General features: G+C 37.5%; 1 protein-coding gene across 5 annotated transcripts in view; it reads left to right on the top strand.

Moving 5' to 3' along the window:
• LTBP1 (latent transforming growth factor beta binding protein 1) overlaps positions 1–25,978 on the top strand; it is a 207,327-nt gene that overhangs the window by 40,938 nt on the left and 140,411 nt on the right. For all 5 annotated transcript variants that reach the window (XM_067464429.1, XM_060754008.2, XM_067464424.1 and 2 more), the window contains exon 4: positions 14,799–14,971. In XM_067464429.1, the coding sequence (XP_067320530.1) occupies positions 14,799–14,971 (173 nt within the window). The remainder of the gene's footprint in view (positions 1–14,798; positions 14,972–25,978) is intronic.

Genomic DNA, 25,978 nt, shown 5'->3' with positions numbered 1-25,978 from the left:
ATTAATCTTGAGGTAAGTTTTTAGTAACTAATCTTTTGTTCATTGAATTTGTGTGTTTTTTCAGTTCACTTTTCTGGCCTGCTTTAGGCTGTATATTGTAGTCTTAAGTTGTATATTAATATTTGATTATTTTAAGTTATTTAAGTTCTTGATGTCTGTTATTATGTCTTTATTAAGTTTAGAGTTAGGTTGCTTTTATATTGTTTAATATAAATTGTTGTAATTTGTGTGAAGGTTTTTTTCCTTTTTGGCATTGAATGGTTGCCATACATGTTGGAAACTGCCCTGAGTCCCTTTGGGGCGATAAGGTGGTCTATAAATAAAGTATTATTATTATTATTATTATTATTATTATTATTATTATTTGATTATTATTGTATTTTATTATTAATATTCTAGTTTTGTAAAAGTTTTATATGATTTTAGTGCTTTACATAAGACAAGCTGAATGCCATGTTTTGGGCAGAATTAAAAGGAAATATTTAATAAGTGTTTTATTATTGCATAAAAGGGGGTTAAGTTAGAATAATTCAAATTGGAAAGCAAAGTGGAAGGATCTGATATAAATCCCTTCATGCAGGATTTTAGAACCTCTTAGACATGATACCTTTTAGGAATTTATTTATTTGTTTTATTTCCCACCTCTCTCATCTAAGGGGACTCAGGGCAGCTCATAACAAAGACACAATTCAATGCTTTGAACACATATCAACATAGAAACAACATATCCATTAAAATCACATAATTAAAACATATCAATTAAAACAATTAGTTAAAATCACAGGATCCGAAAACATATGCCAAGAGCCAATCCAATGGTCATCTGTATTTTTCATTCTTGCACTGAGATATCAATTGTTGCACTGGGAGTCACTGTGCAAACGCTTGGTCCCACAACCAGGATTTAACTTTCTTCCTGAATGCCAGGAGAGAGGGGGCTGATTTAATTTCCCTGTGGAGGGAGTTCCATAGCCGAGGGGCCACCATCCAGAAGGCCCTGTTTCTTGTCTCCACTAGTTATACCTGCGACAGAGGTGGGATCGAGAGCAGGGCCTCTTTGGATGATCTTAATCTCCAAGGTGGTTCATAGGTGAAGATACCTTCGGACAGGTAAACTGGGCCGGAACCATTTAGGACTTTATAGGCTGAAGCCAATAAATTGTTGTGTTCCCTAAAGCCACTTCAAACCTTGGTCTCCAGAACCATAGTCCAAAGACATCCACATTCAAAGATGTTTGTGAGGATTTCACAAAACTGACTCGGTCTGATCCTTAGGTGAGTTTTTCTCAGTTGTGCTTTGGGACCTCAGTGTAAGGAACCACTTTGCTTCCTTTCTATTGCACTTAATGGTCAAGTTTCAGCTCAGATTTATTATCATACTGAATTTAGCAAGAATGCTCTGTTGCATCAATACAAAAATATCAATATCAATATAAACCAATATTAACGGTATATATTATACTAACCTTGAAAACATGGCATCACTCAGATCAAAATATAGAAACAGCGTAAAACAAATAAATAAAACATCATATATTGATTACATATGAACATTTATTCTTAACCTTCTGACCCCTAGGTTTCAAGTCTAATTAAAGTTTTTATTTGCTTTTTGCTGGATTGTGCCATTATTGCTTAAGCCAAGGTGTCAGAAAGTCTTTTGCCAGTACGGCTGCAATGAAAGCTGATACTTCCTTTTTTATTTTCGCCCCACTGGTCCTGCTACAACAGATTGTATGGTGATAGATACAGAATTCCTTGGGAATGCCTGTTAAATGTTTCTCACACTAAAAGTGAAGTTCAAAGTGAGCTTTCCTTTTTGATGCTGAAAGGGGTGGTTTGCATGAAAGCCAGTGCAGTTTTTGCCAAGTTGTTTGACACCTTGTGCAAGCTGCTGTGGTTTTCTCTCTTTGATAATATTTCTAATGTTTTAAAATGGGGTTAAGTCTCAAGAGCATTTTACATCTGATCCAATATGCCACCTAATGTGCAGTGCTTACAGCTAACACTTTTGTTCTGTATCATTATTTTTAAGTGTTTCAGTTAATTTTTGTCTAATTTTTAGTAAGTACCCAGACTTTGTGCACTATGTTTTGTGCATATAGAAACCAAGAATGTGAGAGTTTGCTACAATATCAGCATTTATTGCATGTTAACATTATGGAAAGTGTTTTTAGCTACTTGGGTAAACTTAAAAATTAAGTAAGCATGCCGTTATTGCATTCTATTAACTGTTGTAATTATCTTGTTGGAAGGAAAATACTGGTCCTTCAAATGTTTTAAAATTATTTTTTCTTTACCAATTTTGTGACTGTTTTGAGATGTTATCATTTGCAGCATCTCCTTGTTAATGGTTTATTTCATGTCAGACCTATTTTTTTCTGTCATCTATTGTGAGAAATGGCCTGCAGAAATATAGTGTGATATAAGGTAGCTGTTTTGAAATTTCTAGAGCATTTTCCAGAAAATAAAGCATTCTAGGCACAATTCTGTTCAGTTTTATGATAACCCATAGTGATCTCTCATAATCATCAAAAATCTTATCCATGGGCCAGATATGTCCACCCAGACAGTATTTTATTTATTTATTTCTTTACAGCTTTTAGATTCTGCCCTTCTCACCCCGCAGGGGACTCAGGGCGGATTACAGTGTACACATATATGGCAAACATTCAATGCCAATTTTGACATACAACATATACAGACATAGACATAGGCTATTTAACTTTTTCTGGCCGCCAGGGGAGCTGTCGCTTTCATTGTCCATCTGCGACACTGATGAAGTACTTCCGCATTCCCTGCATGCTTTTTGCTGAAGTCTTTTTTTATGGCTTCATAAATTAGTTAATTTAGCCTCCCCACACTTTAAGGTGGTACCTTATTTTCCTACTTGACAGATGCAACTGCAAAGGTCGACAAGGAGCTACACAATTGATTGGAAACCCACTCCAACCTGGGCTGGCTTCGAACTCATGACCTTTTGGTCAGAGTGATCTTAATGCAGCTGACACTCAGCCAGCTGTGCCACATTCCCGGTGTATTGGTAGCTCCTTTACAACTGTAAGCTTTTTTTCTGCCTAACAGTGATTACCTTCAGGGGAAGCAGTGTCTTAATGTATTATTCAAAAATATAAGTGTTACTGAATGGGCAGATGGCAGTTGTTTCTTAATATCTATTTCTAGGAAATCGAAAGTAATGGTCCAGTTGCATTTATTCTACTTACGGGCTGCTGATAGTTTGCTACACTGTGGACAGACTGTTGTGCCAGTTTTGTCCTTGGTCTGATCCATCATGGCTCTTACTTTATAACCTACTAAATTATGTCATTTGGATGACATTATCTGACTCATTGGAAACTTACTACTTTAATTAAATCTATGTTAAGATCACTGAAAACTGTTTATAGTTGCCCAACAGCAAACATATGTTGTGAAGATTACTTCGGTGTTCTGGTTGTACCAGAATATTGAGGGTTTATGTTGTTCTGTCATCTGTTTTAGTAATAGAATTTTGTGTTGTTACACTGTGCTTCTGGATGGCATAGTTTAAATTGGGTGCTAGCCAGTAAGAGTTGCAAAGTACTAGTATCTAGCTATGAGGTGAAGCATATGATTTACAATCTATATTTCTTGTTGGGGAAGGGAAGAGAAAAAAGTGTGTGGGAGTTTAACAGGCCTCTGTTTTCAGTTAGGGCCAGATTAAACACAAGGGGAATGCTAAGTCTGCAGAAGGTTGCATTATGTTGCAGCAGCAGATGGAAGGGATTTTCCCTTTCTAGTACTACTTTGGCTCTTGCGCTTGTGCTGCTCAGGAGTAGAAGAGTGAGAAAGTAACAGATTAAATGCTATGTTACCTATAGCATGGATTGTGCTGCACAGTTTCATTTATTTTTCCTTTTAGCGCCCAAGGACAGTGCCTTGACTAGCACAAGATGATTAGGTTCTTGTGGGTTTTTTCGGGCTATAGGGCCATGTTCTAGAGGCATTTCTCCTGATGTTTCGCCTGCATCTATGGCAAGCATCCTCAGAGGTAGGACCTCACTACCTCTGAGGATGCTTGCCATAGATGCAGGCGAAACGTCAGGAGAAATGCCTCTAGAACATGGCCCTATAGCCCGAAAAAACCCACAAGAACCTAGTGATTCCAGCCATGAAAGCCTTCGACAATACAAGATGATTAGCCTCTCTTCCACCCCTTCTTCTCTGTTCTCTTTCCCTTTGTAATATCCAGGACAAATGTATAAACCAGAAAGCTCCGTTACTGTTGCAGCCCAGCCGCCTGCTTGATCCCTTTTCACCAAAACACCACACAGATTAACAACAATAATAAATTTATTAAGAAAAGAGTATCTAATATATAAAGAGTTTCAAAATAGTGTTCAAAATAAACAGACTAAGCATTCACTAAAGTACCAGCAAAACCCAGTATGCAAAAACAATTTCAAAGTTACATCCAGAAGCTAGATTTCCAGGAGTTTAACAAAAAGCAATGACCAACTCTGCATATGAATTCCAAAAATCACCAAAGACAAAAGCAAGAAACTGTAATCCAAGGTTTGTCGCACTTAAACTAGAATTATATCCAAAAGCTTGAAAGCATGAACATGACCATCATCCAAAGGCTTGATACTTGAATTTGACTATAATCCCAAAGGCTTGAAACTTGAAACAAGATTTGTAATCCAAACAGTAGGCATGGAATTTAAACAGGAAAACAAGATACAGACCCAAGAACAAAACTCGGAGCTCCCAAGACAGGCAACTTGACACATGAAAATCCAGTGTTGATCTCCCCACCGAACACTGACTCCAGCTCCTTAAGAATACTCCATCTTGCCCATGACATCACTCTTTCTCATACCTAGGTTCTCTTTATTTATCTTTCAGCCTCTGAGAACAACACATTTGTCTCTGTTTCGCACTATCCCTTCTGAGCTATAAACGCTAGGTTATCGGTAACCCTCCTGTCTCCCCCACATTCCTTTCAGAGTCAATCTCTGGCTGATTCTCATGAGAATCTCTGCCTGCTTCCCCGACAACAGATCTACACAAAACATTCCCATTGTCTCAAAAACACTTTCGCTTTCCCCCACAGAAACACCAGGCTCAAACAGAAAATCCCCATCCTCATCCTCGGAGTCTTCATAGACCTCAGCAGTTATGGTGGAGGCTCACCATCTGTCATAGAAACTGGAAAAGTTGTTTTTAGACCACAGTGAGAGCAAGCATAGTATAGTTTGGATGTTGGATGTTGGATTAGGACTCTAGAGACCATGGAATCCCTTGGAACAATTTGAAGGCACACAACAACAGTAGCAACAGTTTCCAGAATCCATATAGGCAAAATAATTAGTTCTTGTTTGCCCAACTGTGCTGTTACAGGCCCAGGTAATCTTACTAGGATGTGGTACCTTTCATAAACTAAGAGGTAGACATTACCTGACTTCTGGATAAGATTGCTGCAATGTGTTTTATCTGTTGACTGTCTGGAGACATTGATGAGTTCAAAATACAGCTGTTAGGCTACAAATTAGAATCACATGCTGGAAAAAATATCTCTCATACAGAGCTTCAAGCATTCGGTTGGCTTCTTGTTTATTTTGAAGCATAATGCAAAGTTCTCATGTTTTACTTTCCACACAGATTTGGACTTGTACTAAGGGGAAAATAATCTCCTATATCAGTTATATTGTACACTAAAATGTTCCTTAGAGGTCTTCTACTGTATTTTACCATAATTAGAAATGAGATAAATATCTGTGGGAGAGAAGTTGTGTGCCTTGCTTATGGAAACATCTTTCCAGGGCACCTTGGTGGACACCTAAACTATTTTTTCGAATGTGGCAGGCATTTTTTTTTTACTTTTGTGAGGCTCTGATCCCCACCATCTCTTATTGTTTTGACTAAAGCATTTTATTGTATTTTCTTAAAATTTTGAATCTAAAAGGGGTGTATTTTTAATAGATAAACTCCCTCAATTTTTTTCTTATGCAGACAGAGCCTTTAAGACTAGGAAATTATTTTATTTTCATAGGTGAAAGTACAATGTCCATTAGGGTATTCCCATAGCCCTGAGAACTGCGTACTGCCTGGGCTCCTCTTGTGTTTTGCATACAGTTTAGCCTCATGTTTGGGTTATACATCATAGTAAGCAGACATAAATGTTGAAATCTGCAATGCTGACCCATTTCCTTTGTGTAAGGGGGTCATGCTACACAAGTGTGATAAGACTGTCTTAAAGGAAGGACAGCAATCACTAGAGAAACATGTTCTTTCAGTTGCTCCAATTTTACTTTTTAAGAACCTGCTTATGTTGAATGCAGTGCCATGTAAAACCTGAACTAATTGCAACTATTACAACATATCACACATTTTGTGCAATGTAAAAATCTGGATTTCTCCCATCCTCACCCAGTTTGCTTTCATGAAATAACTTTGTATTTCCAGATTGATCAACTGTGATTTTGGCAGTTCATATAAGTGTTCAAATAAAAATGTCTTCTATCCAGTCCCTAATTCCGTTGAGCCTGAGAAGTGTCTTCTCTCTTACTATGACTCCCAAAACCTTCTCCTTCAGGATTTGGAAATAGAAATCCAAAAAGTAATCTTTCTCACTTGGTGACTGGATCCTGCTGGCTCCCACTTCATTGTCTTTCTAGTGGTAGATGTAAGCTTTATTCGTTTATACTGACAAGCTTTTGCAAAATTCTTTTATAAGGATAGGATTCTGAATAGAACACTGTTCTATTTTAATTTTTCCCTTTTTAATGGATGTGTTTTGAGTGGGTTTTTAATTTTTCAAACATATTTCAATGTCAATTTAACAATAAATTGATGTATTTTTATTGATATGTTTTATTTATTTTTTGCTAACTTAATCTTAGCTCTAGGGAAAAGTGGATATAATATTTTAATAAAGGTATTGACTGTTGGTTAAAACAAATGTCATAAACCTGATGTTGAAATGCGCGCACACACACACACACAGCTTTGCTTATGTGTAAAGTTATACATGGAATCTAGCAAGATACAATTTTAGTAGCAGTCTATTGGTCCTTGCATCATTGCTAATATATTTTTCTACTTTTCTTCAGTATTTTTGTGTGTATGTACCTTCAAGTTGTCTGTTGACTTATGAATTTCATAAGGTTTTGTTGCTGTGTATCTTTAAGTCATTTCTGACTTACAGTGACTCTAAGGCGAACCCATCACTGGGGTTTCTAGGCAAGATCTCAGGAACTGAGATAACATGACTTGCCCAAATTGGTACACATGGCTGACTGGGGATTTGAATCCTGGACTCCAGAGTTCAAATCATTCTATTACACTGTAATTTGATCTTTCATTCAAAATATATTTTGATTCAGTTTGTATGTGTGTGCATTTGCCCTTGCTTAATGAACAATAGTATTCTGTTTATGAAGGCGATATTTTAAAATAGGCTGATATATTTGGGATTTTGAACAAGTCATGTGTGGGCAAAGTTGGAAGAGGTAACTGGTAAAGCATGTAAATCAAAGAATATGAAAAAAACTTAGCCTTGAGGATGTAATTTGAAACACCTTGTAGCCTCTCCTTTTTATTTATACAGTATATAGTTTTAACTTGTCCTCATGACAAGATTGTGTCAAGATTAAGAAAATCATTCCATAGTGCAACATGCCCTTTGAGTACTAGTTAGGTGACTTTGCTTTTCTGTTTCAGTAGCATGAACCCAGTTTGTAAAATTTAAAGCCACACAATGTATGTAATGCTTGGAAAGTTCGTTTAAAAAGAAATTCACTTTAACTCAAAACTACCTGTTTTTACTTATTGTGATGAAGATGTAAAGGTTGAGCTTATTATATCATTTTACTCCTTCTTACCTTCCCATTACTTAGTGTTATTTTAGGGTTGATATAAGAGAATGAAATTTGAAAACTTTCTGTTAAACTGTTACTCATTGCTCCCAGAAAGTAAAATAGTTCTTACTTAGTACATTGGTTTTCAAATATAGCTTGGTTGTACCTTCTTACACCAAAATTGCTTTGTTATAGGATGATCCTTCATTTAGATGATCCTTCATTGTCACAGTATGATGGCCTTCCAAGTGTAGTGTCTTGGTGGTGGATACATAGGTGACTGTGAAGCCCTATTCTTGATCCGCATGTTCTTCCACAGTGAGGGCATCGGTTTCCAGGTGGAAGGCGATTCTGGTCAGGGTTGGCTTGACGTGCCTTCCTCTTGGCACGTCTCTCCCTTTCGCCCTCCATTCATACCTCTTCGAATTCGAATAGTAACTACTTTGGGAGACGGTGACTGGGCATTCAGACAATGTGGCCAGTTCAGCGGAGTTGATGGTGTAGGAGCATCGCTTCGGTGCTGGTTGTCTTTGCATCTTCCAGCCTGCTGACTTGTTTTCCCAAGAGATTTGCAGGATTTTCTGGAGGCAACGCTGACAGAATCATTCCAGGAGTTGAGTGTGATGTCTGTAGACAGTCCACGCTTTGCAGGTGTATAACAGAGTTGGAAGGACAATAGCTTTATAAACAAGCACCTTGGTATCTCTACAGATGTCCCGGTTCTCAAGCACTCTCTACTTCATTTGGAAAAATGTTGCACTCACAGAGCTCAGGAGGTGTTGTATTTCAGTGTCAATGTTGACTTTTGTGGAGAGGTAGCTGCCAAGGTAGTGGAAATGATAAACATTTTCTAATGTTACACCATTAAGCTGTATTTCTTGTATTGCAGAGGGATTGGCTGGTGACTGCTGGAAGAGTACTTTGGTTTTCTCAATATTCAATGAGATGCCGAACTTCTCGTATGCTTCTGCAAATGTTTTTAGAGTGGCCAGGAGGTCTTATTCTGAATGCGCACAGACTACATTATCATCAGCATATTGGAGTTCTATAACAGATGTTGTGACCTTGATTTTGGCATTCAGTCTGTTGAGATTAAATAGTTTACCATCTGTCTGATAAATGATTTCCACTCCGGTGGGAAGCTTCCCATCAACAAGATGAAGTATCGTAGTGATGAAGATGGAAAATAAGGATGGGGCAATGACACATCCCTCTTTGACATCTGATTCCACCTTTAATGGTATCATACTTTCACATGCACAGCTTTAACCCTTTGATTCCACCTTAACTGCCATAGCTGAACCCTGTGAAATACTGTGATTTGTTGTTTGTGGAGGCGATAGAGCTCTGTGGTTGATAATACTAATTCCTTTCTTTAAAACTACCAATCCCAGAATTCCATAGGATATTCCCATGGCAATTAAGGTAGACTCATAGCTGTAGTAGTGTGAAAGGGACCACCTATAACAGTGTCAGCTGTTAATTCTTACTTCTAATCATTGTTTTTTGTGAAGAAATGAAAACATTCCATCAAGACTGGGAAATTATTTAAAGCAGTAGATAGTCAGAATGCTGTTTTAGTTGTGCTGAACACTTTTGGCATGCCCCAAGGAATGATTGAATTTTATTGTTTTGAATGGCTTATTCTCATTCATCCACACCCTGCTCCAATTGAAACTGGTGGCGTAGGGGTAGGGCTTCTGTATGAGAAAGAAAATTCCAGAGCATTATGCTTTTATATGACTTCTGCAGATAGTTTAAAACTCAGGGACAAAAAAGCATAGCCATTCTCTGGTTTATATATATTTTAAAATACTACATGCCCAGTCATTATCATTGGTATTGAATGAAAGGTTTTTAGAAGAAAGGATGAACAAAGTGCATTTTTTGAAGATTTACCTACTGCAAATAGGAAAACAACCTATTCCTAGACCTCTGGTATGCAGTCTGGGCTTTTGGTCCAGAGTACTTAAGAAAATATAGGCAAAGTGGTTTTGCAGTAAGAATGCCAAATTCTTCCAGACATTGTTGGTTCAGGCATGTGTCAGAAATAGCCTCATACTTGCTTCTTGCAAGCTGACATTGGACTGAAGTTACACCTATTTTTACAACAGAAGGGTTAGATTCCTTTTCACGTACTTTATCCATGTTGATCATGGGCTGAAGTCAGGGATACAGTGTTCTTTGGTTAGCTGTGTTTGCATTTCCTTGCATTCCAAGATGATGGATTTGGATTTCAGAAACGGGGAACAGTATAATATGTCTGCTTTCACTCCCCAAGTAAGGTAAAAAGATAATGATTTATATTGTTTGCATGATTTACAAAATCAGAAGCCACCAACAGCTAATTGTATTACAGCAAAAACTTAAGGTCCAGTTTTGAAAGTACATTTTTCACTTGTGCAAGTCCTGCCATCTGTTACAAATGTATACATGCACAAGTGGTTAGGACACGATCCAGGAAAAATATGTGACTTTTGATGGTTGCAACTTGGCAGTCTCATGGTGTCTCTGAGATTGGCGAAATTTGTGGATTTGAAGTATCTGGCTGATACGTTAATCAGAGCTCACCTGAGGGAATGTTCATGCAAATGGTAAAAAATAGATCAGTAGAAATTGTTTAGTGGTTTGAATGTTAGATTAAGACTCTGGAAGACAGGGGTTCAAATCACACTTTTTCAAAGAGAAAGATAACCTCAATTGTTGCCTGAACAAATTTTGCCAAGAAAACACTGCTTTAGGTTTCCCTTAGGGTTGCCTCTGTTTGGTGTCTGGTCTACAGTTTTTTAAAAACGTGACATAGTCACCACTTTCAAGCTACATTTAAAACAGGGCTTCTTAAAAATTTTCCACTTGTGACCGCTTTCTGCCTAAGAAAATTTTACATGACCGCAGGAATATAAAGATATAAAATAGGTATAAAAATCAAGCGTTTACTGATAATGATTCAGCATTTGCAAGACTTTTAAATAGGCTGATGGCCTTTTTTTGTGGATACAGCTGACGCATTTTCTGTAGAGTCCACTGTAAACACTGCATGTTGTGTGTAAATGGGTGGCATTCAGAAACCTTTTATTGTTTTCACGTTCTTCACAACCCCAACATTGAGCTTTATTTATTTTGTATCAAAAGCATTGCATAAATTCATATAAAACTGATACAAATAGAAGGAGCAGCTAAATATCTTTTGACCAAAAATGGGCAACAGCAACAGCATTGTCTGTAGGCAAAGGTTTTCCCCTGATATTAAGTCCAGTCGTGTCCGACTCTGGGGTGTGGTGCTCATCTCCATTTCTAAGCGTTGTCCATAGACACCTCCAAGGTCATGTGGCCAGCATGACTGCATGGAGTGCATTGTCGGTAGCCTCCAAAAAACATTGAGCTAAGGGGACCGCATTTGGGGTGGGACCCACAGTTTAATAGGCAGTGATTTAAAGAACAGCAGCTCAAACTCAGACTCACTAGGAGAACTAAAGCTAATGGCAGTCTTCCTCTGCAGACATATCACTCTCCAAGTACATAGATGTTGGGACTGAGTATGGAGGAAAGTGGGAATAGTGTGTTTCCTCATTTGTGCTTTTACTATATACACTCAGGAACAGCTGAGTCGCACTAAAGAGAACTCCAAATGGATAATGAAGCAAATTCTATGTCATAATACTTATATAAACCCAGACTTGCATGCAAAGTTACTCAAATTATTATTTAAAAGACAACCTCGAATCCAGAAGGATGGGTGTGTAAGTGTGTATAGAATTTATGTGGAACACCCAGCCCTTATCTGGCCTCTCTCATAGAATCAGAGTTGGAAGAGACTCTTGTGGGCCATCCAGTCCAAACCCCGGCCAAGAAGCAGGAAAATCGCATTCAAAACATCCCCAACAGATGGCTATCCAGCCTCAATTTAAAAGCCCCCAAAGAAGGAGCCTCCACTACACTGCAGGGCAGAGAGTTCCACTGTTGAACAGCTCTCACAGTTAGGAAGTCCTTCTTAATGTTCAGGTGGAATCTCCTTTCCTGTAGTTTGAAGCCATTTTTCTGCGTCCTAGTCTCCAGAGCAGGAGAAAAAAAGCTTGCTCCCTCCTCCCTATGACTTCTCCTCACATATTTATACGTGACCTATAGTTCACTATATTTAAAGAGAGCCAGTTTGTTGAAGAATGCCATGCAAACTGTTAAACTGAACTTGGAATCTGTAAAACTATATTCCTACCCATTTGACTGACTGTTGCATACTTTTGGTTATGTCAGAATGCTGTCTGCTGAGCGGAATAAGAGAGCCCTTTCATGTGGCTCCATTAGATATTTCAAAGTCCTTGTATCCACAAATGGGAAAGGGGTCAAAAATGTGCAGCATTTACCCATCAACCTTTTTGGTTTCCCTTCTGTGGAAGGGAAAAGTCAGATCTAGTTCTCTCTGTTATGTTAATTGGTGGCAGCAGCAGGCCCCTGTATGATGGCAAGTTTCCATTGAAATCCACAGCTGGACAAAGATTGGTCTCTTTGCAGTTGAGCTTCTGTGAATAGCTAAAGGGCACTTTGCCAATATTTTTCAGCAGACAGGCAGTCCCCCACATTTGCAAACCTAGTGTATGTGTATGTCAGCTCAAACAGAAGACCAGGAGCTAGCTACTAATGACAATTAGTCAACCTCTTTGTATTATTACAAGACAACCTGATGTAGAAATGTTTATCAATTCCATGCTATATTCTTTGTGATGGCTGTTTATTTTAACTTATCCTTCAGACAAGACACACACACACACACACACACACATGATGTTGTGTACCGTCTTTAGCAGGTTTAATGTGTTGTTGAAGGCTTTCATGGCCTGAATCACTGGATTGCTGTGAGTTTTCTAGGCTGTATGGCCATGTTCCAGAAGCATTCTCTCATGATGTTTCGCCCACACCTCTTGAGGTTGCCGGCCAAAGATGTTGGTGAAATATCAGGAAAGAATGCTTCTGGAACATAGCCATACAGTCCAAAAAGCTCACAGCAATCCATCTAGCAGGTTTTCTTCATCACCAATATGCAAATATTGGATGTAGAAAACTAAAATGTGTATGCTCTTTTAAAGATTAAAAATTTAAATTCAAAACTTTTAAAGGCTTTTACAATTTAAGAAACAAAAATATTACATCTAATGCAAGTACTGTGACCAATGTACATTATGAAATATGCTATGTTTATTTGGCAAATACAGTTTATGAGATTTGTTATTTATTTGAAAAATGGCATAGAAAGACAGCCAAGGTGCTAAAAGAACGGATGTTACAGAAAAGTGTGCTTTGGTGAAGATGGTGGGGAAACGGCATCTTTAAATGATTGTTGGCTGTGCAACTCATCAGACTTACTGTAAATAACATGCATTTATAAAAGATGGCTGGAGTTAGTGTTGGCTTATTTAGTCTAGACGGTCTTTTGCTTGCCAAATGTTGCTTCTCCCAGATCCGCCTGTCACAGTTGTTTGATAAAGGCAGTCCAAGAATTCTTCATATCAAGAGAATTTTCTTGAGCTCTAGGCTGAGTGATGTTTGGGCTTATACTACAATACTTGAATTATTTTAAATTAGGATCAAGGTCATTGCTTCACGTTTTCACAATTTAACTGTGTAGACTCGAGTAAAGGTTGAGATTCATATGGTCCTCTCAAAGTTGAACTGCAACTCCCAGTATTCTTCACCATTTACTATATTGGATAAGGCTGTTGGGGCTCACAGTCCTACATCAACATTTTCCCACCTCACTAGATAGGAAAAATAGTAAAAAAAAAGTGCCATTGAATTAAATTTACATTAAAACTGTTTTAAAAAACAAAAGAAAAGACTCTTTAATTATGTTTGCATTACTAGAATATAGAATATACAGTGCGTGAAAAATCCTTTGATTTTACTCTGTCATGTCTCTATTTTTATCACATGACATTATAGGGAACTGTATATACATATCAGTTTTGCAAAAATGTTATACTATTTGTCAAACCTTGAATTCGGGCCCAAACTATTTACAAAACCACATCTCCGTATACAAACCACCACGGGCGTTGAGGTCCCACCCCAATCTCAAGCATGGTTGGTGGGAACGAGAGTGGGGGCCTTCTCCGTGATCGCTCCCTGCCTCTTGAACTCCCTTCCTAAAGAACTAAACATGTCACTCTTTCTCCTCTCCTTTAAAAAGCTGCTAAAAACCCACCTATGTGCCCTAGCTTGTTGGACACACATCTTCACTCATGGGAAGTTGTACACCATCTTGGCATCAATACTTTTAAAGTAATTTTTAAGAGTTTAAAAAGCTTGTCAGATTGTAAATGTTTGTGATGTATCGTGTCTGTTTATTTAAGCTGTTATTTTATAATTTTTATTGAGTCTGTTGTTACCTATTAGTTTGATCTGTCATTTGTTGTTTAGTGTTGGATGTTTGCCATTGTGTTTATTTTGTTGGAAACCGCCCTGAGTCCCCTCAGGGAGATAGGGCAGGTTATTAAATAAACTGTTGTTGTTGTTGTTGTTGTTGTGCATTGGTAATGTTACTGTCAATCATGACTTTCACCAAGCTATTCTTCTTTATACGGGAATATTAATTCAGTATTTGTTTCTGTTTGAGAAATGTAATAATATGCTAATCTCCAATAAAAAAAATACTTACCTGTGGTTGGGCTTTAACTTACAATATATCATCATTGTCATCAGTTATTGTCAGTGAGTTTATTGTTCTTACAAAAAACTATGACAACTATATTAAGCATACATGGAAAACAAAATACACATTCACATTATATTACAGACAGTAACAAGTATTGTTACAGAAAATAAGATAAGATCATCAATAATATTGGAGAATTTGCTATTCCTATGCCTACTGACTTGTTGGTATGCAATATCTTGTCCAGCTTGGTGACAGCATCTGATTAATTTAATACCATGTTTCTCACTTTTACTTGTTTCTTCCTATAGACTACCTGTTTCATCTCAGACTTTGATGATGAATGTTCATCATGGGCAAACCCAAGAATACATCATCAAACCTAAGTACTATCCAACAAAGAAACTGATTTCAGGAGAGCAATCTACAGAGAGTTCATTGCCTTTAAGAATGAGCCAAGATCATCTTGGATCACCTTTCCATCGTAAGTATGGCCAGAATGCTATAAACATTGATGGTTATCCTGAAATATTTACTTATAAGTTCCTTTCCTCACAGTTACTTGGGACAACTGACAATATTTCAAAAACACAGTTAAAAATCATTGATTACAAAAGCCAACAAAATCATTTTTCTCTATCAGGTGTAGTTTTTGCAATGAGGGTAATCAAATAATTGATGCATTTACACACTGATATCAATAGAATCTAATTAACCATAAGCCAACAAGTATTTTTCATCAGATATGATTTTGGTCATACTTGTATAGTTTGTTTGGGTTTTTTTGCGCTGAATTCAGATCTGTGTTTATTTTTTCTCTATCACGTGTAGCTTTTGCAATGAGGCTAATCAAATAATCAATGCATTTACACACAGATATCAATTAGATTCTGCTTTCCTGAAGTCTTAAAAATGCTTCATATCATAATGCTTCTATCTATCCTAAAGAGTACCCTAAAGAGTTTTATCCAATTGATAAAACTCATAGTGCTTATTTTATTTCAAACTTACCTTCATTCATCAGGGTTTAGGTTTTTGTTAGACATTTCTGGAAATGATTGCAACCAATTCTTGACAACACTTGAAATTCCAGCACAAGAATACCAAGATGATAATTTGCCTACACTACCCTTGACTTTTCCTACCACCAACATGAAAGAGTGTTGTGGTAGAAATCCTGATCTTAAGCCTCTTGGGCTTGTCTGTGAATAATCAAAGATTATTGCTTCTCTCTTCATTTTTTACTGCTAGCTATTTTTGTTAAGCTGATTTTGGGGTTGAAAGAGAACAATTTAAGCAGCCAAATTTCCAGAAGGCAATAGAACAGTGGATACTTCCTTCCTTAGGAAGGACCAAAGGGCTCAGCTCTGACCCTTCGCCCTGGAGATTGAGCATTGGAGCCACATCAGCGATTATTAGAGGAAACAACAGGTGAAATTTTTAAAAGTGCAGCGTTTGCACAATAGATGGTAAATATAGATGAAGAGCACATATTGAAAGATGTGCTTAAAAATAAATATGGAACAGCTGTATTGGACATTGTTGATGTTATGCACTGAAAATAAGTCCTGGGCTCCACAGAAGGGGGAAAATGTGATAATCTAATTCAGGGCCATGAAGTAACCCACAACATTTTGTCTAGAATTCTTGTGAACAGATCTTTCTGTCTTTAAAAGCATTCTTAATATATGGGTAGTAGTTGTAGTCTTAGTTCCTCAAAGCACTGATAAATATAATAGAGTTCTTAGTCTGTTTTAGTCAATTTTGTTTTTTCAGAATAGATCATAGACAACATATTGTTGAGGAATGAATGTACTAGAAGTTTCAAAATTGTACATGATACATAATGTCTAATAATGGAAGTGTGGGCTTCTCTTATTATCAGTTTGAAGCCTCATCACTCTAAGGCTAAAATGTTATTATGATGGAAATTAAAAACTGTACTCTTAAAGCATTTTCTCCTGACGTTTCATCTGTATCTGTGGCAGGCATCCTCAGAGGTTGTGACTGAGCCATGGCAATTAAAATGGTGTCGAACTATATGAATTTTACAGTGTAGATCAGGCATGGGCAAATTTTGGCCCTCCAAGTGTTCTGGACTTCAACTCTCACAATTCCTATGATCTGGTAAACTGACTGGGATTTCTGGGAGCTGAGGTCCAAAACATCTGGAGTACCAAAATTTGCCCATGCCTGGTGTAGTTGTACTCCAAGATGCCCAAAACACAGGGGAATCAATGTTACATTGATTGAAGCAGTGCTAAATCAAAATCTGTTCCAACCCAGAAATTCTAGAATGCCACTTTTGAGTTTGTAGGAGACTCTGAATAGATGGTTCTGGTAATGTACAGAGTCTAAAAATGGCTATTCCCCAGAACATATAGTGGACTCCTGATTAGATCTCATTCAGAAAGCATATTTGCTTTCACATTTGTACAAATTTCTAAAACAACCTAATGAAATTTCAATCATTCAGGTCCAAATCCACTGAGGGTAGACTCTGGGATTTAAATATATTCTGATTTATTATATTGCAGTCAGTTTAATTGATGTTTTCTAGTTTGGACTAAATTGTATTGAATTTTTTGCATATATATTAGTTTCACTGTAAAAAGTATTCCTTTTTATCACATTTCCATGACTGCACAAACTCAGGCTTTTAAAATAAATGAAATTGTACTAAATTATAGTTCACAAGATTAGGGTACACTTCCCAAAATGCTTTTTTTTTTTTCAGAAGAAAATTATATAAACTAGAAGTCAATGTGATGTACTATAATGTTAGACAATAAATCCTTCAAAATAATTGCATTTAGTGCATTGTTGGACTTTTAGGATCGATCTGAAGCCTTGTTACTCAGGAAGGTTTTTTTTTATTTTTACAATTCTTCATTATTCTTCAGAAGTGATTTGAAAACACGTTCTCTGCTGTTTTTACAGTATTATGGAAAGGTGTGGTATAAATATTTAATAAATAAACAGATGTTGGCTTTTATAAGGGTTTCTTAGGCAGATAGGGCAGTATTTAGTACTATTTTTTATTTTTCTCAATTTGTTCCCATTTCTTTTTACCTTTGGTTCCTTTTTCTCAGAAGTTTCTTTCATAGGTTTATACTAGTATAAGCTATCATGCATGTTTTAACATTGTTTTAAGTATGAAAAATGGCTGTAGTCCAAAATGACACTGGTAAGATTTCTTTTCCACTTGCACATGCATGTTGACAATAAGAGTTCATAAACTGTGGTAAGATGGGTGTACCTTGCATATATCACCTTGCTCTTTTGGGAGGGAAAGGCAGACCAAATTCTTAACATTGGAATGCAGGTATTTCCTCATAATCTGGCTAGACTATTGAGGAAATTCTTTTATAGGAAAATTTAACTCCTCAAATGCAAGTGAATAGAGGACAATCAAAACAAAGACAATTTTTGAGGAGGGTATGGCAGTTTAATTTTTTCCCATAGGCAAGATGCAGGATGAACACCATCACCAAGAGTTGAAGAAGGTATTTTAATACCGAGAATCCCTTAGCAAACCTGGAGACATGCTGGCTGTGATGTTTCTGAAAGTTTTTGTCCAAAAAACGATATTTCTCAACTTCAACCATCTGCATGCCTTTGGTTTTGGAATGAAAATGAACTCATCTGTCAAATTTCAATGTAAAGTACTTCTGCAATCTGTTCTATGAACTGATATTTGTGGGATATCCAGGCTATAATGCACATGCATTCAATAGAATAAGGGGGAAATCCTGCAGCCCACTAGAGATTCGTTTGATCTCCTGACATTTCTCATCATTAGCTTGCACTGCCTTGGGTTTCAGGAAGTTCCTTCTCCGCTGTACTCTACCATAGGGACCTATAATCTAGTACAGTGCATTCAAAACTCCATTGTTAGGAACATTAAAAGCTCAGATAAAAAACAACAGTGAAAGCAAAATGGAAGCTATAGTCTCCAATATATTTTTGAGAGATTGTATTTTGCACTTTGGTTTTTATCAACCCTTCTCATCCAGGCCCTCAATGTTTTCATACTATGGTGCGTACATAATATATACACTTCTCTAGAATTCCTTGTGTGGATAAAATAAGTTATTCTTAAGATACAGAAAAGGCTCATATAGGAAAGTGATGTAGGTTCTCCAATGAAACCTCTCTTCCCCCAGTTCCTTCCCAGTCCAAGTGCCTTATTTTGGTATTTGCACTTTATGTTAAGCAGTAGAGACAAAGTAGAACTGTTTGCGTACCATCCACTACCCTGCCTAACAGTACCACATGATGGAAATAATTCAGATTCTAGATTTGTGGTGCTAAGAGCATCTGAGCTGAATGTCCTGTAGAACGTCAATATTTAGGTAGAGATAAAATGAACATGAACACATAAAAGTGGCTTGCCTGTCACCAAAGAAAATCCAGTGGATTAATGAATCCATGCAAAAGTTTGTAAGTCATGTAATTAATGTTTCTCTTTATGCTGATCCTTCTCCAGATCCACTTCCTGGAATATGGAGATGAACAAAGTTGTCCGGATGTCTGTTCCTAAGAATAGTGCAAGTCCTCTCTAACACTGTATATCTTATTTGGATCCTTGATTATCTGGGATGTTAGGACTGATGGAACAGGCTAAAACAGACATGGGCAAACTGACCCTCCAGGTGTTTTGGACTTCAATTCCCACCATTCCTAACAGCCTCAGGCTCTTCTGCTTAAGCGGCTGGGGGGGAAAGGAAAGGGTCTGAGGCTGTTCTGAATAGTGGGAGTTGAAGACCAAAACACCTGGAGGGCCCAACTTTGCCCAGGCCTGGGCTAAAAGACAACTAGAATGTAACTTGCAAAATTCTTGAGCAAAATTTAATTGAAGTAGCTGAAAACCCAAAAACGTTCACGTTTCTCTTGACCACTTATTTATTGCACATGCTAACTGCTCAATAACAGCAGTGTATAATGTGAGAAAATATGGAATACTTGAAAATGCAGCAATGAAACAGTATCTGAAAAAGTCGAATATAAAACACAGATGAAATACCCACCATATAAAGCCCCATTAATAATAGCAGAACAAAGCTGTAAAACTGCAAAACCCTTAATTACTTCTAAAATGACTTAAATAATATAAATATTTGACTTCATATGGTGTCTTCATTTTGTGTCTTCATATGGTTTTGAAAAGATCATAATGTAAGCACCAAACAAACTTTCTGGATCGAAAGGTTCTTGAACAAGATGCTGGAGAGATTTATTGCTATCCAACTTCAGGTACTTCACATCTGTTTTAACCTGGTTTCTTGTTCAAACTCTCTTGGTTTACTAGGACAGGGAGGTTAGAAATGTAACCTTATTAGTTTTACAGACTCTTTTGGTAGTATTTGACATTATCATGATATCTCTCTGGAAAGTTCCTCTGTGTTGAGAATAACGTAATCTTGTTTTATATGTGCTGTTACTATTTTTCATGGACGGCAATGTGAGAAGTGGTTGTGGAGACTTTACTTCACTCTGTCATTTCTGGTATAGGGATCTGTTTTGATGGACATAAGAATGAGTGGAATGGCTACAGAAAAAAGGAATGTGGCAACTTGTATTTTATTGAATACAAGTTGGGATATGTGATTATGAGTATGTGTACACAATTGTGACAGGGATAAAAGGCTAAATCAAGGGTTCAAGAAGATGTTCCCTTGTGGAGATTAATCTTAATCTGAAGTTAATCTGAAAATACTATTCAAATATCAAGAAATAGTTTATGAGGTGGCTATGTATAACTTTTATTGAAAAATATCACACGAGGAAGGATATATTTGAAATAACTTCCCTTGTACAGGGCTGTGGGTAAAAGGTGCCTGTAAAACAAAAAAGGTTATATTTTATGGCATTATTTATGCAATATCAGCTTTTCCTTTGATAGCTTTAAAATCATCTGGGAAGAGTTAATCTTGATGCGATAATACAGTTACTGAGACAGACCCACTTTAGGAAATAAGTAATTTCCTCTTGAGAGTGTTTTATCAGCAGTTTAAAAGGTGGAAGAGATAACTAAAAGGGGTTTGAGCAGCTTTCTAAACTGCAAATATATGTAGATTTTAATCTGAAGTTTGCAATGGCTTTTCTTGGCTACATCTGAAGAGAGGGTCCAAGAAAGCGTATTAATTTCACATCAGAAAAAAGATTAACAAACTTTTAAAAACCCTTCAAATGCATATATCTTCTCTCTATATATGCCAGTAACTTTGATTTTGTTGGTGTTACTGACTTCATTGGTACCCACTTTCCTGGCCATGTACTATATTGACAATTTATTATTACATATTATATACAGTAATATATATATTACAAAAATACCTGCATTTTTACAGAATTTCACAAAGAGACTGGCTTTGTACAGTGTTCTTTAGGATAACAGCCTTCCAGTGACCTAATTAACAAAACGTCCCAAGACTTCTGTGATGACAAAATCATATTCCAAATGGAACAAGTTCCACCTGGGATCCTGAATAGCTTCATAGTTTGAAATCTTGGGGCATATACCAACCCCACGAAGACATCTATTTTCATTCTGCAAAGATTTGTAAAGCCTAACTGATGAAACATAAAATCTAAAATAACAAGTCTCCACACTCAGAAAAAGAAGAACGATGTATTTTAAATGTGCTCAGAATCACCTCATGGAGGATTAGTATTATAAGCAAAAAGATATCCACAAAGCTAGCTTATGGAATTCTTCACCTTATATAACCCTATCTAGGTATGGCCAAAACAGCTGTCATGGCCATCTGGTCATCAACCTTGCCAAATGCCCATTCTTCCACTTGTTTTTTCTATTACAGCATAACATACCGTGATCCAGTTTGTCACAGCAAGCCTTGAATTGGACACATTTAATTTCTGATGTTGCTGTTAAACTGTCAGGTTTCCAGAGTGGAAACTGTTGGGCTTTTTCATGTGCCATTGCACAGCACTGGTTACACTGCCAGTACTACACATAAAAAGGAAATATTGTAATAGATGTTAGCTAACTGCAGATAAAATCTAATCCATTCTGTGTTTTGGAGACCAAGTTAGTCTTTGCTCATTTAATAGAAGGTTCTTCTACTCACAGAAGGATTCTATACACCAGTGGAATGAGAACCTTTCCTTTGGTATTGAAAATCTCCTTCCATACTTGGAAGGAATAGTTAGGCTCCAAGCTCATTCATTGTGTTAATTTGAGTGGGTCCCTGTGTCTCAGCTTTAGAAGAGGAGTGAGTGTATTCATAAGATAAAGGAAGTGAAGCAAATACTGTCTGAACTATAATAAATATATAGTTGTATAATTGAATAAATATTACTTTCAAGTCCGTGGGGCCATTTTGTACCATGTACATTAATTAGGCAATTCCTCGTTCCGAGTATGATGGCTTTCCAAGTTCTTGGAAGTTGCCTGTGCATTAGTTTTTTAAAATGTGTGGAGGTCAGTGCACAGCCCATCAACACACAGTCTTCACAGAGTGAGGGTCCCAACCAGTAGTGTGGTTGACACAACGATGGTGGCTTCTCAATCTGTTGCAACCTTCTTCCTTCTTCACAGCCTTTGTAACATGTACCATGTTATCTTCTGCCTGATTCGCCGTTGAGGTCTTCGGATTGTGCTCAGTTTGGAATCTCTCCTCTGCCCCGCGCCCCCCCCCCCCCCCCCGGGAGTGCATGACTCCGGTGGTTACGCCTGCAGGTTCATTGGAACACGCAGGCCCCCTCACCACAACAAGGTGACAATCCATCAAAGGGGCATGTGCATGTGCATCAACTTGAATGGTAAATACATTCTGCAAATGAATGGCAGATGGGTTTGGGTATTCATTCTATAGAATTATGTCTCAGTTGCCAATTCTTATCCACTGTTCTTGACTTAGGTCCCCACAAACCTGACATACCATGAAATGGTAGCTTGCTGAGGCAGTCATGTGGCATCACACTAATGCTTACTTCGCATGATATTTTTTTCTCCATGGGCACAGATACGTGGCAAAAAAAATCAGAAGTTGGGGGGGGGGGGGAGGAAGCCAAAAGAGAAGAAGGGAGGGGTTTGAGGAAAACTTCTTATTTAATTATCCAAGTGTTTCCTAGTACTCTGTACACTAAAACAATCCCTCCATAGTGTGCAGTAGACAGCAGTCCAGAATATAATCAATAGAGGAGGTTATGTTGCTGAAGATAGTCACATTTTCCCTACACTTGACACATTTAAAACATTTTCCTTCTAAGCAGGCTGTGTGTAATACCTCTCTTTGAGGTGTAAAAAGTCTGACATACTGTAGTGTAAGGGCCTAAATAATTATATTTTCCTTATATCCTACCTTTTCCCCTTGTCCAAGATTATCTGTTCTTTCATGTTCTGCTGGCATGGGCTCCAGAAAGTTCTTTCTCTCCCCTTCTCCATCCTCCCTGATGTGTACCCAAAGAAGTCTCACAGATTAGCCTGCCTGGTAGTAGAAACATGAGATTTCCTGCAATTTTAATATTTTCTTTTCTGACACATTTTTTTGTTCCCCTGAATGTGACAGTAGAAGTGACACCTATTATAGCAATGATCTTATTCACTAAAGCATATATTAATATCATCACTAATTGGGGATCTAGGAAGTTTGGTAGAATTACTGGCAGTGGGGGTGGGGGAGAAATAATTAATTACTTAATTAGTTAATTCCAGGCTCTAGGGGTCATGGTTAACTCATGCTTCCAAAGGTCTTCTCAGAGGGGAGATTGCTCAACACAAAGCAGGAAGATTTTGCACTGCTGGTTGAAAGGGCTAGATTTGGTTCTGCAGGCTGTTCTCTATGTCTGCTGTGTTGATTTCTTAAGGTTCATTCCCAGAAGTAAGAGCCTTTAAAAAGCCTGTCATCATACGGAATTTAGGTAAAGAATTGGTTGACATCTTTTTGTCATGGCTCAAGAATTCAAAACTAATTTATTATTCGATCTCATATGTGCTGGCAGAGCTCAGTTTAAGCCATGCTGTGGCACTGCTGAATTGCAATTGAAATCCTAGTACAGGATTATTGCCAGCCTGGTCAGCCTGATAGTGGTTACTCAACCAAGCATGTTGTTTTAATTAGATCACTTCCTAAAAGAAAGAAAAAGTTGCAAAAGGCATGTTAAAATAAAGGGTAGAAATTGTTACGGTTTTTCTAGGAAACGATTTATTTTTTCTATCAAGCCATTTCCAAATAAAATATTAAAATGCTGTATCTTTTTTTCAGATCTGCTTTAGATGTTTGAAATCTGACCACTGTACCAACACACAAGACGTTTTGTGCTTGTTTGTCAGGGAAGGTGTAGAACTAATTCCTAGAAGTAGCTTGCCATGAGAAAATAAAAAACTTGGAATTTAAGAGTGGGGTAAATGGCAAACTCAGAACAATGAGTGAAATATAATATTTTTTATCACATCTTGGATGTTTCCTTGAAGTATGCTTCAGAGCAAAGGTTCTCAAAATATGAGGATAGCTTCCCTAGGGATGAGCAGATAATGCTAGGGAAGACTTGAACTTCTTTGTGACCCTTCCCAGTGTTTCCTTGCACTTGGAAGAAAAATTGTACTTTTGTCCAATCTGCTTCTGTCAGTGAAATGCAGGCAGCACTGTGTTCTATAAAGATTATGGAGGTACTGCTGTGTGCCATTAAGTCATCAGATGTTTCCTCCTTTTGAATTGCTGGAGCACAGAGACTGATGAAAGGAGTGATCAGAGCTAGGTAAATTATTACTTTCTGTTTTGCCTTAAGGGGCCATACATATGGCAGCTGCTATAACATAAAATTAAAAGTGTGGAAAGTATCCTTCAAAAGGAACCTGCCAAGCCTTAAGTAGTAAACCAGCTGTGCAGACTGTGGAACTTGTATTGGTTCCATCGGCAGCCATGTAGAAGAGTGTCATATGTCCTCTGTTCATATGAGGTTGCATAAGCGCAATAAGTTCCCTCAGGCAAGCCATGTGCAAATGTACCTAATTGCATTTGGGGGAAGAGGATGTTCAAAATTGTAATATTAGCTTACCAAAGTTCGTTCAAAGAAAGGGTAAGCTGGAAGCTTGTTTCTTCCATTCACTCTTACTAATAACAAAATAGTATAAGATCCTAATATTCCGTTGTTAGGAAGCATTCTCAGTTTTGCCAAGCATTATCTATATTTTCTCTTTAGGCAATTATATTCTCTGGTGAACCAACCAACCAGGAGTTCTTCATAGATGTGACAGGATCAGGAATGAGAATGACTGTCGTGAAGAATGTAGCTTTGGACACTCGGGGTGGCACAACTGCTATAATGTATTGCCGTTAATTAGGAGCTTGCATTAAAATGATTGACCTTACATCTCCTTTGTTTGCTCCCCCAAAATGTTTGTCCCCATACTGTACTTCCCCCTGCCTGTTTGAAGGCCTGTCTCCAGTACTCTGTTTCCAATGAGCTTCTCCCTCACAAATATTTCCGTTTCATTTCTTATCTCATCCTGAGTTTTTTTAAATCATTTATCTTGTACATGTGGCTCACTCATTGTGATTGTGATTTATCTCTCACTGTATTTTTGCACTGTTTTATTGTGTTCTTATGTTTTATTTATTTTATTGCGATGTTTGCTCTGTGTTTTTGGTTTTATTCTGTTGTAATGCATTACTGGGCTTGGCCTCATGTAAACCATCCCGAGTCCCCTTTGGGGAGATGGTGGCGGGGTATAAATAAATATTATTGTTATTATTGTTATTATTACTATTATTATTGCAGGGAAAGGGATTGATTTCTTCTATATATTTGTTTGAAGCCTTTGTAAGAGAATGCACTTGAAAAAAAGGAAAAACAGTGAAAGTCAGTTGATTATTCAAACACATGTTTTTTCTATTGGAAAATTAGGGATTTATTTGTCTCTCTGCCTTCTAAGAAAGAAATGTTTGGCATGAGAGTAAGGCAGATCTGCTCCTCTTCTCCCTTTGTATTATCCTGTTGCCTGAGGGCAGGTTTGACTCAAGTAGGTGTTAGGTATAGTGGCCTTTTGTATTCTTATTATTATTTTATTTATACATCATCCCTAATTTTTCTTCTCAGCGTCTTCTGGATCCAGATCGGTATTTTGTCTTTTAACAAACACGTACATATGGTTTAATACATTTACTGAGTGGTATATATTTTTTGATTACTAGTACTTTTTGATATAGTGATGCATTTTGTGTTTATTAACTGGCTTAGCAATGGGTTGAACTTTTTTTTTCATGTCAGGAGTGACTTGAGAAACTGCGAGTCACTTCTGGTGTGAGAATTGGCCATCAGCAAGGACGTTGCCCAGGGGACACCCAGATGTTTTGATGTTTTACTATCCTTGTGGAAGGCTTCTCTCATGTCCCTGCATGGGGAGTTGGAGCTGACAGAGGGAGCTCATCTGTGCTCTCCCCATATTTGAACTTCTGACCTGTCGGTCTTCAGTCCTGCCAACACAAGGGTTTAACCCATTGCACAACCGGGGGCTCCTATG

Source organism: Anolis sagrei, chromosome 1, assembly GCF_037176765.1.
Source record: "Anolis sagrei isolate rAnoSag1 chromosome 1, rAnoSag1.mat, whole genome shotgun sequence".
In the NCBI taxonomy this organism is placed as follows: Eukaryota; Metazoa; Chordata; class Lepidosauria; order Squamata; family Dactyloidae; genus Anolis; species Anolis sagrei.
Note: the sequence above shows the minus strand (reverse complement) of the source record. Positions and strands in the feature narration are given on the sequence as shown.